This window comes from Trachurus japonicus, chromosome 24 (genome assembly GCF_045865225.1).
Source record: "Trachurus japonicus isolate A0001 chromosome 24, Traja_1.0".
Taxonomy (NCBI): Eukaryota; Metazoa; Chordata; class Actinopteri; order Carangiformes; family Carangidae; genus Trachurus; species Trachurus japonicus.
This window is the reverse complement of record NC_140930.1, coordinates 30,378,218-30,396,548: the sequence shown is the minus strand read 5'-3', so window position 1 is coordinate 30,396,548 and position 18,331 is coordinate 30,378,218. Positions and strand designations below refer to the sequence as shown.

Genomic DNA, 18,331 nt, shown 5'->3' with positions numbered 1-18,331 from the left:
GTCCCGATACCACTTTTTCACTTCCGATACGATAACGATATTGCAGCCTTCAATATCGGCCCGATACCGATATTGATCCGATATTAGGGGTGGTGAAAAAAAACGATTATTTATATTTTTCAAATTCTAATACAAAGGAGATCCTCCTGTTGCTGACTGACAGGCTGCCGCTGTCATGTTCTTCTATGGGACAGACAGTAGTGAGCTTACTTTTGAACTGTAAAATATTAAAAAATAAACCTTATTTACAACTGTTATTGAATTACTGTAGGTACATCAATGTCAAACAAAAGGCAAAATCTTCTTGCTTCAAGGTTTTGTCACTCCAAATTGAAGATTAGCCTGCCTTACAGTAAAAATGGCACATAAAATAAAAAGAGGAGTAAAGCAATATATTAAGCAGCAATATTTAAGCATCAAAGATGTTTAATCAAACCCACATAGTTTGAAACAACGTTCAAAACACACAGCCAGTGTCACAACTAAGCATAAAGCCCGCTAGCTTAATGCTAACGTATAATGTAAAACGCCATAGACAGGCTAACAGAAATTAGCATCGTTAATTTAATGCTGGCTTTAGCACTGTTACTCGCGCCCGGTGTGAACGCACCGTAACCTGACCTTAACACGGCACAACATGTGGACCAGCTGGTCTTCCTCCAGAAGAATCTGACCACCGACCTTTAGAGCAATATAGCGCATTTACCGTTTATTAGCGGGCAAGCGCGACCTGTCCATGCACCTTTGTCTGTGTGTGTGTGTGTGTCGCATACACGCTGTTGTTGTTGTGATCATGTGATCTCTGCATGCTGGAGCCGGGCCGCTCTTCTTCGCTGTGGGCGGCGCACCAACATTAAGGTGCAGTACCGCCACCTACTGTTTTGGAGTGTGAACCAGAGTCACCTAGGACAGAAATGCTGGAGCGGAACAATGGACTGCTTTTATCGGAGCGTTTATATCGGAGATTTTAGATGCAGTCCGATATAATCCGATATTCGTTTTTTTGGCTGATATCGGACATAAATCCGATATCAATATCGGATCGGGACATCCCTAATCCAGGTTGTTGCTGAACACCGTCTTCGGCCATCGGTTGGATCTTCGGCGGCAGCTGTATGATCCTATCAGCTGGGGTGACAGAGGAAGAAGAAAACAAAAATAAATGCATACGTTCTCTCTCCAAATTTTAACTTTTACTTTTCTTTTTTTCTTATGTAGCACTTTGAGATTGTTTGCTCAATATAAAGTGCATTACAAATAAAATTCATTATTATTATTATTATTATTATTACTCTTTCCTTTTTAAACACATCTAAATCACAATAAGAAACAGCCTACTGAGTAATTCAAGCCTGCACATACCTGATCCATAGTGTCAACTCCACCCTTGGTGGAATTATAATCCAGGATCATCTGGGGTTTGTGCGGGGGTTCTCCAGATGTCTGGGCCTGCCGGTGCCGAGTGCTCAGCAGTGTCACCAGCTTGTTTTTCTTTGCCACATAGCTGACAGCAGTGGCAGATCTGGTGAAAGCAAAGAGTGAGGAATTGATGTTCCTCAGGCGGAGCTGCCTCAGAGCTGGGGGGAGCTCAGGCTTGTTTTTCCGAATTGTTCCGAGGAGGGTGATGCCTCTCTGGAGAAGGGCTTCTCCCAACTCGAAACTTGTAAAAAAGTTATCGCAGGTCACACTGTGACCTGCAGATATCTCCTTCACAAGGTCCAGCACCACCCGCTGGCCTTGGCCCTTCTCTGGCTTGTTTCCTGTTTTTCCAAGATATGGCTGTATTTTCAATGCGTAAAATGTGACCGAGTCACACAGCAGCCACATCTTTAGTCCATATCTAGATAAGATAGACAGACAAATGGATAAATTATTGTCTTACATCAGCAGACTTTTTACAGTTGTGTCAATATACAGTAGGCTACCTAGAGGAGGGAAATGTTCAATAGTAAAATATTTTGCTTATGCAGTGTGTATTTTAATGTTGTTTATCTTAATGTTTTTTAATTGATTATGCATCAGAATACTATTGTTATTCATTTATTGTTATTATGGTTCCAAAAAGAAGAGTCATTTTCCTGAGCCAAGTGATAATTACTTTCCTTGCCACATATAGCTACAATAGAATAGTGTATAATTATTATAAGTGTTTATTAGCCTACCTGGATGGCTTTTGTGGCATGTACACGCGGAATGAGCAACGACCCTTGAACGCGACGAGTTGCTCATCCACGGTCACATTCCGTCCCGGGACCCACATGCGCGGCAGCCGGTCTGACCAGATCTCGAAGACCTCAGCGATGGGGCAAAACACTCCCTCCTTTTGGCGGCGGTAAGAGCGGGTCTCCCGGTCGTCAAACCGAAGCCTTCCTGAGATCTCCTCAAACCTTTCCCGGCTCATCACGGCAGCAAAGACGGGACGGCCAGTTTGCGGGTCCCATAAGCTACGAGTCGCCTCCCCCCAGGACCGGTAGACGCCGGCGAGGAGAAGAAGCCCCAGGAAGGCCACCAACTCCGGCATGTCTAAATCTTTCCAACCTCGGCAGCCCGCCTTTCGGTGCCGCCTCCAGGACGAGCTGCAGGATCTCCTCAGTGACAAAAAGTGAAAAGCAGCTGGAGATGTTTGATATGCGGCTGGCGGCAAACGCTGTTAACCCCGATTTGAGGATCTTTTTCTGAACGTGTGGCAGCGTCATACTGTTGTCGGGGTACCAGGTGAGGATCTCCGGTGGAGCCCCGGGGCGCCGCGCCGCTCTCTTCCCCTCCCAGCCGGGCCCAGATGAGTCATCCCCCGGCTCATCCTCCGCCTCGCTGCCGCTGGAGTTGCTCTCCTCTTCGGGCTGGAGTTGGGATGCCCAGTCCTCACCCTCTGACAGGGTGTCAGAGCCGCTGCTCAGCGAGTCATCAGATGAGGAGCCGGGGATTTCTTCCTCTCCTTTGTCCGAAGAGGAGGAGGACGAGGAGGACGAGGGCAGCGGATGAGCGGCTGTGTCCGATAAGGCTGCGACTGGCCGGGGACAGCGGCTGCGGCCTGACGCCGACGCTCCAACTTCTCCTGCTCTAACAGGTGGTCCAGAGCCTGCTTCGGACCCATGGTTCTCTTGGAGTACCTGGCCATTTTCGATTTCTTTCAGTTTTTACCAAATCTGAAAAATGGCGATTCTTCCTCGGTTTGCTTATTTAATTCCCCGCAGCTGAGCTTTATTGTGCCGCTTTGTCCCCTCTGATCTGCCGCCCCTCCGATTTTCCGCAGCTGATATCCAGAGGAATTATTTCAATCTAACACTACAAAAAAAGTACAAATGCAAAAAAAACTGATATTTTCCATAAACATTGTCTGACCTCAGACAGTTGTAATCATGAAAAAAAAATCATCTCTCATCACTGAATATTTCATTTTTGGGCTGTTTCTTGTATAGAAATGAGTGCACATTACAGAAACTGGCCTGTAAAGGGTTAATTAATTAATTTTATTGTTTGAAATTAACAGTCACGATAGGAGAGAAGTTAAATAACATAACAAAAAAAAAAAAATCTGAAAATGTAAAACCATTAAAAAAATACGACTTCACTAACACAAGGACTCAATGAGTCCTTAACAGTGTGAAAGGGATTTTTTATTTAAATCTAACACTACAAAAAAAGTAAAAATGCAAAAAAACTGATATTTTCCATAAACATTGTCTGACCTCAGACAGTTGTAATCATGAAAAAAAAATTCATCTCTTATCACTGAATATCTAATTTTTGGGCTGTTTCTTGTATAGAAATGAGTGCACAATACAGAAACTGGCCTCTAAAGGGTTAATTAATTAATTAATTACTGTTACTAAACACCTAATGCAACATCTTTATATATCTATAAATGTGTGCGTCTATCTTTCTTATAACATCTACCTTCGATTTGTTTACTTCTAAAGCAAAACATGTCCGTGAAGTAAAGCACCAATTCACACTTTCCTTCAATTCCCAAAAAAGGGCACACATACAAAGAATAAACATAATACATGATATTAAAGCTAAAATTTCAGGTGAATAATACACTACAACGCTTACATCCAGAGTGAAGTCTCGCAGGGCGAGATGGGATATCCCGAGACTATAATATGGCTTATTCGCCAAACACCTTTCAGTGGAAACACCCGCAAATAGCAATTGTACTTTTTGAAATTCATGAAATATCGCTTTTATTTTGCGAAAATCTGTAATAGAAGCTAGTGACTCCAAGGCAGTTGAGGTGTTTGGGAGCCCTATATCATACTTTGAGTTTAGCAGTCTTTCCAGACTTTTGACACCAAAATGAATGTGTGTTAACAGTTATTTAAAGCAGAAGTGAGTGATCCGGTCGTTTTCGCTAATGCTGCGTTCCAGGCAGGCTTTTGAAATCATAAATTACAGCTTCAAGTCACAACTTACGACTTTGTAGCGTTCCAGGCAACCCACTCGTGTTTTTCCGACCTGTTTTACCTGTGAAAGTCACTATAACGGCCACTCGTAACTTCCGACCGGTGAACTCGTACCAGATCGAACTGGTACGACTTCACAGGTCGGAAAAATACGAGTTTCCTTGAACGCACCATAACAGTCCTCGTCCCTACGTCGCCACATTCACGGCGTTCCTTGGCTGCACACACAGCCCTGCATGCCGTTCTCTCTCCTCATTGGATAAAAACTGTAGGATACGATAAATGTTTTCTCTTCGGCTCAGAGCAGAGCAGAGTGACTGAGAGACCCGTGTTTCAGTCCAAACACTCTATGTAAGTGATTGCTGTCGGAAGATATAACTATTTAAGACTTATATTAACACAAATATATCACTTACTTCTGCTTTAACAGGGTGAAAGGGAGTATTTTTATTACACATTGAAGAAATAAAAAAAAACTTTTTTTTTTTTTTTAATTTCAACAGTCACAGATAAATACATCCCTGCTCCAAACCATTTTGCCACAGCATGATTGTAGCCAAAATGCCGCTCAATAATGTAACAGGCGAGGACTCAAAACGTCCTTACAGGGCCTAAAGCCAGGGACACACCGAGCCGACCGTCGGGCGTCTGGCCTCATCGAACGGCGTCGGCAGCTCGTCTGTTTGGTGTGTTCCTCTCCGTCGGGGAGCCTCGGCTCTTGTCGGATCTCGTCGGGGCCGATTGAACATGCTCAGTTGGGACTCGTCGGCCGTCGGGAGAGTAGACTCGTCGGGTACTCTGATTGGCTGTGTGCTAGCTATGGCGATTCTGATTGGCCGTGCCCTAAGCGAATCAGCGCGGTGTGTGGGAGGGACGGAAGTGACCACAGTAAACAAACGGTGTCCTAGCCTAGCCTACAGTAAAAATGGTATATAAAATAAAAAGAGGAGTAAAGCAATATATTAAGCGGCAATATAAATATTTAAACATCAAATATGTTCAATCAAACCCACATAGTTTGAAACAACGTTCAAAACACACACAGCTCACAACTAAGCATATAAAGCCCGCTAGCTTAATGCTAACGTGTAATGTAAAACACCATAGACGGGCTAACAGAAATTAGCATCGGCTATCGCCAATTCGTGGCAACCGAGCCACAGCAGTAAGCTTTAATTTCGGCTTTAGCGCTGTTAAAACGTGGCTGGTTAAATTGTTTTGGGGAGATTAATGTCGGTCTCATTGATGAAATTAACTGTGGCAGTGGCATTAGTTTGTTTGAATGAACAGTGAGCAGAGCTGCCCCTGGTCTGTATTGGTCTGTATTTCTATGGGGGAGTCCTCGCCACTCAGTCGCTCTGGTCGGCAGTCGGGGCAGTGTGTTTCACTTTTTCCTTTCTCCCGACGAGAGGCGACAGACTCGTCGGCCAAAGCCGTCGGCGTCGGGACGCGTCGGGAAGCGTCGTGGCGGTGTGTCAGGGGCTTAAGGGTTAATATTATCGGTTAACGGTTAGTCATGTGCATCCCTCGGACAGATGGATGTAATCAGAAAGGAAACAGAGGCTGTGCATTGATCCTTCTTTTCCTTTTTGGGGTCGAATGATATGTGCATAATTAACCACAAAACAAGCAATACTTCATATTAATGACATATAATGCTTGTTATGCTTCAGCTGTCTAGCCCGTCTAGCCTCTACCTGGTCTTTTTACTAAACTTAACCAACTCTTTTCTCCATTGCCTAAACCACACCAAAGCATCGAGCAAAGACATTTCTTTTTTTCTCCCCCGGTCTGCTGTCGGCAGGAGGGGGAGGGGGTTTGGAACAGCAGTGTTTTGGAGTGGGGACTGTCCCCGTCATACTGCAATTGCTAAATTTCATATTGCAAAATACCTTAAAGCAGAAGTAAGTGATATATTTGTGTTAATATAAGTCTTAAATAGTTATATCTTCCGACAGCAATCACTTACATAGAGTGTTTGGACTGAAACACGGGTCTCTCAGTCCCTCTGCTCTGCTCTGAGCCGAAGAGAAAACATTTATCGTATCCTACAGTTTTTATCCAATGAGGAGAGAGAACGGCATGCAGGGCTGTGTGTGCAGCCAAGGAACGCCATGAATGTGGCGACGTAGGGATGAGGACTGTTATGGTGCGTTCAAGGAAACTCGTATTTTTCCGACCGTGAAGTGGTACCAGTTCGATCTGGTACGAGTTCACCGGTCGGAAGTTACGAGTGGCCGTTATAGTGACTTTCACCGGTAAAACAGGTCGGAAAAACACGAGTGGGTTGCCTGAAACGCTACAAAGTCGTAAGTTGTGACTTGAAGCTGTAATTTACGATTTCAAAAGCCTGCCTGGAACGCAGCATTAGCGAAAACGACCGGACCACTTACTTCTGCTTTAATTGAGTTATTTTAGTCCTCCTTTGTACCAATTTCTCAATTCAGTCAATTCATCAAAACAAATTGGAGTTGGCAAAATTACCTTTAAATATTTTCCCAGAAATGATCATTCTGAAAGCTGATCTGAACCAGCTATAAAAGAAAGCATAGATTAATGGATTAAGCATTGAATTTGACAATGTAAGCCAGTTAAGTGTCTCAATCACAGGGATGGGTGGAGGATTATATGACAAAGGCTGGAAGACAATGCAAAGAAAGTAAGGAGTCAAACATAAAAGAAACACTCCCATAACAGTAGCCAGGGTTTTTGTGGCCTTTCTCTCCATCTTACTGACAGCTGCTCCAGACTTGGTGCACTGGATGTTGTTCACCTGTTTCTGAGCAACAAGGAAAATCTTAAAATAGATACATAGCATTATAATAGCTGGGAGGTAAAATGAGAATACAGGTCCCATTGTGTTTGCCATTACAACATCAACTGAGCACATTTCTTCACATGTTCCTTGGCTGAATCCTGCAACTATTATACAAATCCCAATCAGAGCAGAGATAACCCAACACACCAGGATCATAATCGCAGTAACATGAACATTTATCTTACTTCTGTATGTCAGGGGCTGACACACTGCGTAGTATCTGTCTATGGAAATACAACACAAGTTAAGAATTGAAGATGTGCACAGTGATACATCAAAGCTGTCTCGTATTTTACAGAATAAATCCTCATGATAAAGACATGAGGTCACAGTGAACACCATGCTGAAAGGAAAAACTAGAACCCCTACAAGCAGGTCGGCCACAGCCAGAGACAGGATGAGGTAATTAGTTGGAGTGTGGAGCTGTCTAAAGTATATAATGGATATTATAACCAGGAGGTTTCCACATATTGTAGCAACAGATAATAAGCTAAGGAACATATATACCAAAACACATACTATGGAAGGCTTGACTGTAAATATATAAGTTCCATTATGTGATTCATAGCAGGGATGTATGTCATTAATATAAGTGCCGCTGAGTGTCAGCTCTGCTTCCATGCCTCTTTGCGGCAATAACCTGTAACATAAAGAATATTTGAAAGGTATTTAGATCAGTTTGCATGTACAACTAGGGTCTATTTTAAGCAAAGCTTCATCATAGCATACTATTTGTCTCGTGTTGTCTTACCTAGTAACACCTCAGTGCTGTGTGTCCTTGGAGTGCGACTGTGCAGAACCATTGGACTTGTTACAATATTTATAAACCCCTATCTCATTAGGAACTTACAGAATACATTAGTAATGACGCAAGCTGTGCCTGCAATGTATGAGATAATACCCCCCCTCATAATCTGAGACAACAGTGTAGCATATGCTGACAGGTAGTGTTGGGCAAATTACTTTTAAAAAGTAGTTAGTTACTTTGCCCAAAAAGTAAGAGTATGTAACAGAGTTACTACATGGTAAAAGTAATTAATTACCAGGAAAAGCAACTATTGCGTTCAAATGTGTCAAATTATTTAGACTTTCTCCCTAACTCTTGTTTATCTGGAATCAGACCCGTCGCCAGACCTCAGGGGGGCATATCAAATGCATGGGAGGGCACCATTATTTCTAGCCATAATCCTATAGTTTATTCACGCAGCACTGATACACGTAACCATCACGTTAAACATAACCAACAGCAAATATGACCAGCTATATATCCTATAGCATCAGTCCTCATAATTTAAAGCAATATCCACAAAACACTTGACTATGCAACATAGATATAACACCAGAACCGTCTCTCAAACTCAGACACACGTACGCACTTTGAACCTACTCTTAGTGGAGGCAGCGCTGTCCTCTAATCAGTCCATCCTGTGTCAATACAGCGGGAGGCGGCGGAATCCTTCCACTGGGACTTGAACCTGTAAGTGAGGTTCTTTTCAAAAGCGAGCTGAATCAGCTGGGCCTTGCGTCTGTGCAGCATACTGCACCGATGCTCCGAGAACACGTTTTTGAGCGTGGAAAATGCGTTTTCATGTACTGCTGTAGAAACTCCTAAAATTAGGGCAAGGGTGTATGTTGTGACAACAGTCGGCATAGCCTGGAGAGCACAATGTGCGAAGGATGTTGGCTATTGTCCATTTTCCATCTTCGGGGGGGACCGGGGTGTCTGTTATTTTTTTCACCAAGAACTCACGGGCCACAGCATATTCAGATTCAACCATATCAGATCTAGCTAATTCCAGCAGAGGGGTTACCTTTGATGGGTCTAGGAAATTATTCTCGGCCTCTGGATCCAGAGCAGCCAGTGCGCCAATGAGCTCGCTACTGTGCTCTCCAAAACGCTCATCCATCTCTCCTTGCACAGCATCGATAACCCTGTAAAATAACCTCTTGAACTCGGTCTTTTTGTCTATGTCACTCTGTGCCTGCCCAATTGTTTCTGCAAATTCACAGAGGTTCTTGTTAACTGTGCGTCTTCTCTTGCTTGGACCGGGGTAGCAGCAACAGAGGTAGGGGCATCAGAGGTACTGGCTGCCTCGGAAGGAGCTGTGGCTGGGGTTGAGTTTGAAGTAGTGGGCTCGACGATCTCCTAAAAAAACAAATGAGAAGGTATTATATTCCTGAAGTAGGTGATATGATGGCCATGTGTGTATGTACAATACATAATAACTATGTTGAAAATATATTTCTTAAGACGCTGGTTATAATCAACAACATATACATTATCATTCTCATATCAAAAGATCAATAATCAATAACAATACATAATATGGCTGTATCTTTACCATAAGAAGTGTGACAGGATCATCATCAGGACCATATGCGACCACAACAGGAGGGTCCATGGATGGCCTGGCTCCCAAGACCTGATGCATATCCTCAAAGAATTGCCACGTAGATGCTGTTGTTTCACCGGCATCTGTTCCAGATCCTGTTTTGGGAGTTTTCAGCTCCTGCAATAAAAAAAATTATGTTATAACTTATAAATATGCGCTTCATCATTGCAGCGCTAAATGAAAGATTACAGATTACGATTAGGCATCTACTATTAGAACTACAGTGCTTCTCGCTTACCTTATATGTTTCCTACAAATTCTCCCACTTTTTTGAGATTTGTTGGCAAGTGATTTTTCCTTCCAGGCCAAGCTCTTTGATCAACGTCCTGTATTACTGTATAACAAACATGAGGGCTGATGTAAAAACAATGAAAAGCAAGATAAAAAAAAACATAATTGTTTATGTAAGCAACCTAAAACAAATTACTTACTCCCAAAGTTGTTTTGCAGCAACTTTGGATTTGAGGAAACGCTGCTCATTGTCAGCTCTGAAACGGATGAGCCGTCTGGTTTCTTCTGGAGTCCCCGCATAGATAGAAGACAGGGATAGCTGTTGTTAAGATCTTATATAAACCAGTGATATTGCTCGGGTTACAATATCCGTGTAGCATGGATGCTCGCAATTCGTTCACATCTTCATGCAGGCTAATGTTAACGTTACATCCGATTTGTGCATGACATTCCTGCGTATCCCATAACGCTATCAATACTAGCAGCGAGGTCGCCGAAGTTAACTTTATCACTGTAGTGTAGATCAGGGCTGCCCACAGAGCACCGCTAATAGCGTTTTTTTTTTTTTCGTGTGCGTTTTATTAAGACAATGACCATTACACATTGAAACAACGGTAAACTAGACAATACAATGGTTTTCGTAAATTTTAAACTTTATTAATGGAGAAAATACTTACATTTGTGAACTTCTTTCGCAGTAGCAGCCATCTTGCCGGTGAATCGCTATGCATTCTGGGAAATCTGTCGTACCCCTCCGTTTGGAGTGTGCCTCTGGAAAATCTCCATTTGAAGGGGTATATAGCCCTACCACTTCCCCCTACCCCTCCGTCCTAACGGCAATTGGGACACCCCTACCCCTACACGTGAACGCGCAAAACAGAGGGGTACGGCCAAGTTATAGGGCCAAGGGGTGAAATGGGATTCATTCTCAGTTCATCCCTGCTGTGTTAATTCAGGTCGAGTTTCCATTCCTTTGATCTGATGTCAGATGTGATGGGACAATCTATATAGATATAAATTCACGTGTTGATTCCATTAGTTGCATTAAATTGTGGTTATTTATTGCATTGAAATGTGCCTGAAACTGTGTAAACCTGCCTGTGAGGTCTTGGTGACGTGTGTGCACTGCGCACCGGGCAGCCAAACTTCCATTGAGGTGGCGAGCTTTCAGTGCACCCTCGGTTCCACTGCGCCAAGCTGAATCTGTGACACCTCCCCCTGCTGCGCCGCCACACCTATCACGGCGCAGCGCGATCTACCAATCTGCCAAACTGACTTTGAGCCAGGCTGCGCTGGTCGAAACTTGCACTGCACCGGCTGCGCTACCCTGCGCTGTGCCACGAAACTAGGGCCCAGTGAGTCCCCGGGACACACAGGTGGTGATTTGAGTGAGTCACTGTACGTTTCTGTAATAAATGAAGGTTTGGTGACCAACTCCACATCATCCTTTTAACACGTCCGGTCAAACAGTGTTCTCACAAACCTACGCCTCTCTCAAAATCCCTGAAACATCTCTGGCTACGCATTTAGGGCAGTTTGTCCAAGTAGACTAGGGACACACTGGCTGCGCATTTCTCTGCACCGCCGGTCTTATAATGTTACAGAAAACCTGCATAAATTTTCTCTGACATGTTCCTACACTAGAGAACTTGTTCTTCTTATCACCAAACGAGGCTTCTCTCTCTCTGACAGCTGATTTTTAAATACCATGGCGACATGGTGGTGCAGTGGTTAGCACTGTCGCCTCGCAGCAAGAGGGTTCTGGGTTTGAACCCGCCGGCCAGCTGGGGCCCTTCGGTGTGGAGTTTGCATGTTCTCCCCGTGCATGCGTTGGTTCTCTCCGGGTACTCCGGCTTCCTCCCACAGACCAAAGACATGCAGGTTAGATTAATTGGTGACTCAAATGAGAGTGTGAATGGTTGTCTGTCTCAATATATGTCGGCCCTGCGATAGACTGGCGACCTGTCCAGGGTGTACCCCGCCTCTCGACCGAAGTTAGCTGAGATAGGCTCCAGCTCACCCGTGACCCTAGTGCAGGATAAGCGGTATAGAAAATGATTGAATGAATGAATGGAATCCATTCATATTGCTGTTATTTTAAGCAAAAAGGAAAAAGATGCGATTAATCGCGATTAATTCAGGAAGTTTTGAGATTAATCCCAGCCCTAGTATTTAGGCTACCCCAAATAGGAAAGAGCAGGAAATGTAATGCTGATAATTACATTGTGCTCAGGTGGTTGAGCAGTTAGAGGGCATAGGCCTAGTCTGCCCAAAAGCAGTTGATCGCCAGTTCAACTCCCAGTTAAGACAATCAGCATGTTATTCCCCAAGCGTCGTCACTACTGCATCATATTGAAATGCACCATTTTCCATTGACCTTATTCAGTAAAAGACAAGCTTTATTCTACAATGACTATAATCTACTAGAGCCACTGTCATTACTTATGTAGTCACACTTAAGTACAAAGTTTGTCATTCGTTTGTTATCAAAGCATGTTAAATGACAACATGTCATTTACTGCCCAATACTAAAAGTACAGGACAGTAAAAGTAAATATAAACTCATAGTTGACCGTAACAGACACAAACCACACTCTCTTTCAAGCGGGTGTCTGTGAAGATACAGCTTCATAATAAAGACAGATTTAGTGAAGCAAAAGGATGATTGAAAATAGGATTGGTTTTTTGATAATTCCATTGACTGAGTTACAAAAGAACTGGGCTCTGACTGAGGGAAAACCACTAAACATCATTATGAAAAAATACCTAATACTGTACTTGCATGGTTTAGAGCTTAGGTACTATTTATCTTATTCATTTGATTAGAATATCTCATTGTTTCACAGCAAACAGTAAGTCAGAGCAGTTTAGAGTTAGTCAAATCTTCTTTAAGTATTTTCCCAGAAATTATCATTCTGAAAGCTGATCTGAACCAGCTGTAAAAGAAAGCATATATAAATGGATTGATCAGTGAATTTGACCGTGCAAGCCACTTAAGTAATTCAACCAAATAATATGGAAAGTAAACATGAAAGAAAGAAAGAATAGTGGCGTGAAGAAAATAAGGAAGCCAACATACAAGAAAAACTCCCATGACAGTAGCCAGAGTTTTTGTGGCTTTTCTCTCCATCTTACTGACAGCTGCTCCAGACTTTGTGTTCTGGATATTGCGTGCCTGTCTCTGCGCAACAAGGAAAATCTTTAGGTAGATACAAAGCATGACAAACAGTGGGAGGTAAAATGAGAAAACAAGTCCCAGAATTTTTGCCATCACATCATATTTCATAGAACATGCTTCACCGCATTTTTCCTGGTCGGTTCCTACAGTTAATAGGCCAAGTCCAACAAGGACAGCAACACCCCAGCTCACCAGAATCATGCTCACAACAACATGATCACTTATTTTAGTTGTATATGTCAGGGGCTGGCACACTGCGTAATATCTGTCAATAGAAATACAGCATAAGTTCAGGATAGAAGATGTGCACAAGGATACCTCAAAGGATCGATGCATTTTGCAAAATAAATCATGATATGGACACGTTGTTTCAGAGAACTTCATGTTGAGAGGAAAAACTAAAGCTCCGACAAGCAGATCGGCCACCGCCAGAGAGAGCATGAGAGAGTTGGTAGGAGTGTGGAGTTGCTTGAAATAAATGATGGAGATTATAACAAGGAGATTTCCACATATAGTTAGAATCGATAATGAGCCAAGGAGAACATGAAACAATGTACATAATATAGAGTGGGTTCTGATAAGTAGGTGAGGGACATCTGTTGTATAGCATGCATATTAACAAAACCAGTACTGTTGACACTGCTTTCCATTTCCATATTTTAGCTGTGTAGTTCATCATATGAAAAGAAACTATTTAAAATAATTTGGCTGAGGTTTGATGAACAATTTCAACTTGGGCATTCCTTTGGTATAAGAGAATGTAATCCAATTTCTGATCTTCACACAGTTTTCTGTAGTTACTAGTGGAACCTTGTAGACTGATGGGTGTCCTTTAAAACAGCACCACCATACAGGGCGTTACCTTAATACTTATAAAACCCCAACTCATGAATATGATCAATACAAAACTTGTGTGGACCAATCTGATTTGGTAACAACATCCTTTGAAATGTCCTAACAAAGAAAAAAGAAGTTACACTTTTTTTGTTTGTGTGTTTTTGTGTGTGTGTGTGTGTGTGTGTGTGTGTGTGTGTGTGTGTGTGTGTGTGTGTGTGTGTGTGTGTGTGTGTGTGTGTGTGTGTGTGTGTGTGTGTGTGTGTGTGTGTGTGTGTGTGTGTGTGTGTGTGTGTGTGAGTGAGTGAGCTGCTATGTACCATGAGAGTGGATGAAGAGTCTGCCTAACTAGTATCCATTTATTTGCCCCTTATCCATCAAGCATCTTGTTTCGTTGTATTAATATATTAAGGGATATATCCAAGGTATGGGGATGTGTACTCAAGTGCTCAATGTTGATTGATTTGAGTTACACACTGCATACCTAAGCCTGTGCACATCCAGGTCATAGTAACTCAAAGGAATTTTAAGTTGAAAGCAACTGGACTCATCGAACTGATGAAGCCTCTTGGATGAGAGGTGAAACGTCTTGCTTTCGACTTAAAATTCCTTTGAGACACTGCATACCGTACCTACAAATGGCTAATGCTGTGCTGTTTGACAAAACGATGTAACAAATGCCTGTTGCATTTGTTGAATGAATGTGCTTGGTTTCCATTTTTGGCTATATATTTACATTAATGTAAAAGCATAAGACTGTTATTAGCGTTTCCCCCTAGGTTTACAGGTTTATTAGTTTTTAGGTCTGCATGTGGTCTCCTGTGGGAACTCCCATGGTCCCTATTTTAGTGCATGTGGACCTGAACAGGCCTGAGCGCAACAACATCAACAAGGACTCTATTGAAATCGTACCGTTTCTTTTTGAGGCTTGAGCATTGACTAAGTTGACAATGAAGGAGCCTATTGAAATCATACTGTTTATCAGGGTCTCACAGAGCTTAAAGAGATAGTTCAACATTTTGGCAAACTGGCTCATTGCCATAATCCCTATAGTCATAGCAGTAGGTTTGCAGCAGAGCGCAGACAGGGACTAGTCTGCCTGTCTAGCCTCTACCTGGTCTTTTTTACTAAACTTAACCAACTCCTTGCATCATTGCCTAAGCCCAACCAGTGCAAAATATTTTGGGGAAAAAAATACGCTATTAAAGCAGAAGTAAGCGGAATGTTTGTGTTAATATAAGTCTTACATAGTTTATCTTCCGACAGCAATCACTTATATAGAGTGTTTGGTCTGAAACACGGGTCTGTCAGTCACTCTGCTCTGCTGTAAGCCGAGGAGAAAACTTTCCTTGTATCTTACAACCTTTATCCAATGAGGAGAGAGAATGGCATAAAGGGGCGGTCCTCTCTGTGTGTGCAGCCAAGGGATGCGCGTGCATGTGGTGACGTAGGGACGAGGGCGGGGACTGCTAACTCCATTTGGCTGACAAGAAGTTAGCCAAAACGACCGGATCGCTTACTTCTGCTTTAAAGGAATTGTCAGAAAGGCAGAATATCTTAAAAAAAAGAAAAAAATACCGTCATTCCGACCATAGGAGGCAAAAATTGTTGGAACGATGGGGCATCTGATAGAAAATTAAGTGTTGCCATTTAGACAATTAGAGGCCTATGTCTGACTGGTGGGATGTCGGAATGGCGGTTGACCCCCCCTTGCGGCTGAATCTCACCCAATACATCATCATCGATCATATTTGCACACATGACTCCCAGTCAACATTTAATCCATTTGTAATGTTCAGAGTTGGCATAGAGCAGGGGAACTTTTCGTCTTTTCTGTTTTTGGTGTTTATGTGTGGCAGCGTTACAGCGCCTCACACACTCCACACAGTATTGCAATTACAATATTTTGTAAATCTATATGAAATGATTTCTCAAACGTGTTAAGACATTTGATTTAATGAAATAATTATTTCCATACGTTTATGAGTGGGCTGTTCTGCTGTCACCATCTTGGCAGTGAATGACTCCATCTAACTTTTGGCTAATCCAAGAATTATAACTCCTGTCTAAACTGTCGATAAAACAGTGTCTAGGTAGGGAGACTACACAATAGGAAAAACATAGCACAGCACAGTTATTATGACCCAGCAGCATTTTTCTCGAAGAAACATTTTGTTCAAAGGATAAGAACAAGTAATAAGTATTGTAGAACAAATAGTTTTATACTTTTCTTTAGGTCAGCCAAGGGACAGTCCATGACAAAGAGGCTGTTAAAAGTCCACAGGATTATAACGGAGCCCAGCCTCCACACATACCTTGTGTATTTAGGCTACCCCAAATAGGAAAAAGCAGGACATGTGTAATAATTACAATGTGCCGAGGTGGTCGAGTGGTTAGAGGGCATCTTGTATATGCCTAGTCTGTTCAAAAACAGTTGATCGCCAGTTCAACTCCCAGTTAAAACAATCTTCATATAATTCCCCAAGTATCGTCACTACTGCATTGTATTGAAATGCACTGCAAAGCTCTTCATTTTCCATTGACCTTATTCAGTAAAAACAAGCTTTATTCCACATTGACTAGAATCTACTAGAGCCACTGTCATTATTTATGTAGTCACTCACTGAAGTTTGTCATTCATATTGTATTCTAGTTTGTTATCAAAGCATGTTCAATGACAACATGTGTCCTGTAGTTTCAGTATTAGACAGTAAAGGTAAATATAAACTCATAGTTGACCGTAACAGACACAAACCACACTCTATCTCAAGCAGCTGTCTGTGAAGATACAGCTGCATAATAAATACAGATTCAGTGAAGCAAAAGGATGACTTGAATTGTGAGAATAGAATCACTTCTACACAAACTGAGGTTTGTGTCTGAGGGAAAACAACTAAACATTATTAGGAAAAAATACCTAATACTTAACTCCATGGATTAAATCTTGGATGTACTATTTATTTTAAACATTTGATTAGAATATCTCATTGTTTCACAGCAAACAGTGAGTCAGAGCAGTTTAGAGTTAGTCAAATCTTCTTTAAGTATTTTCCCAGAAATGATCATTCTGAAAGCTGATCTGAACCAGCTGTAAAAGAAAGCATATATAAATGGATTGATCAGTGAATTTAACAGTGCAAGCCAGTTTAGTAATTCGACCAAATAATATGGAAAGTAAGCACGAATGAAAGAAAGAATAGTGGCGTAAAGAAAGAAAGGAAGCCAACATATCAGAAAAACTCCCATGACAGTAGCCAGAGTTTTTGTGGCTTTTCTCTCCATCTTACTGACAGCTGCTCCAGACTTTGTGTTCTGGATATTGCGTGCCTGTCTCTGCGCAACAAGGAAAATCTTTAGGTAGATACAAAGCATGATAAACAGTGGGAGGTAAAATGAGAAAACAAGTCCCAGAATTTTTGCCATCACATCATATTTCATAGAACAAATTTCACCGCATTTTTCCTGGTCGGTTCCTACAGTTAATAGGCCAAGTCCAACAAGGACAGCAACACCCCAGCTCACCAGAATCATGCTCACAACAACATGATCACTTATTTTAGTTGTATATGTCAGGGGCTGGCACACTGCGTAATATCTGTCAATAGAAATACAGCATAAGTTCAGGATAGAAGATGTGCACAAAGATACATCAAAGGATCGACGAATTCTGCAAAATACATCATAATTATACAGACACGTGGTTTCAGAGAATGTCATGGTGAGAGGAAAAACTAAAGCTCCGACAAGCAGATCGGCCACAGCCAGAGAGAGCATGAGAGAGTTGGTAGGAGTGTGGAGTTGCTTGAAATAAATGATGGAGATTATAACAAGGAGATTTCCACATATAGTTACAATCGATAATGAGCCAAGGAGAACATGAAACAGTGTACATAATATAGAGTGGGTTCTGATTAGTAGGTGAGGGACATCTGTCGTATAGCATGGGTGCATATTAATAAAATCTGTCCTGTTTTCCAGATCCATGTTTTTGCTGTGTGTAGTTCATCACATATATAGAAACTATATATTTCAATCTATTTGGCTGAGTTTTGATGAATAATTCGAACTTGTGCCGATACAGATAAGAGAATGTAATCCAATTTCTGAACTTCATACAGTTTTTGTAGTTACTAGTGGAACCCTTGGGTGTCCTTAACACAAACAGAGCGTCACCTTAATACTTATGAACCTCTCTGTCATGAATATGATCAATACAAAACTTGTGTGGACCAATCTGATTTGGTAACAACATCCTTTGAAATGTCATAACAAAGAAGTTACAAGTAAGTGTGTGTGTGTGTGTGTGTGTGTGTACCTATGACAGTGGATGCAGTCTGCCTAACACCTACTGTATCCATTTATCTGAGCCTTATCAATCAACCATCTTGTCTTGTTGTATTAATGTGTTATTAAGCCACATATCTAGTATGAACTCAAGAGCTCAATGTTGATTGATTTAAAAGACACTGCA

The 18,331-nt window shown here is 42.0% G+C and overlaps 2 protein-coding genes and 1 pseudogene across 2 annotated transcripts; all 3 read right to left on the bottom strand.

Moving 5' to 3' along the window:
* Positions 1-6,861: 6,861 nt before the first annotated feature.
* On the bottom strand, positions 6,862-7,845 carry LOC146962200 (trace amine-associated receptor 1-like). The gene has a single exon (XM_085770082.1). The coding sequence runs from the start codon at positions 7,843-7,845 to the stop codon at positions 6,862-6,864; it is 984 nt and encodes a 327-aa protein (XP_085626208.1).
* A 4,860-nt stretch (positions 7,846-12,705) lies between these two features.
* LOC146962199 (trace amine-associated receptor 1-like) lies at positions 12,706-13,682 on the bottom strand (annotated as a pseudogene).
* A 3,187-nt stretch (positions 13,683-16,869) lies between these two features.
* On the bottom strand, positions 16,870-17,847 carry LOC146962198 (trace amine-associated receptor 1-like). Its single transcript, XM_085770085.1, has one exon. It carries the CDS (start codon positions 17,842-17,844, stop codon positions 16,870-16,872), a length of 975 nt encoding a protein of 324 aa, XP_085626211.1. The 5' UTR covers positions 17,845-17,847.
* Between the last annotated feature and the right edge of the window lie 484 nt (positions 17,848-18,331).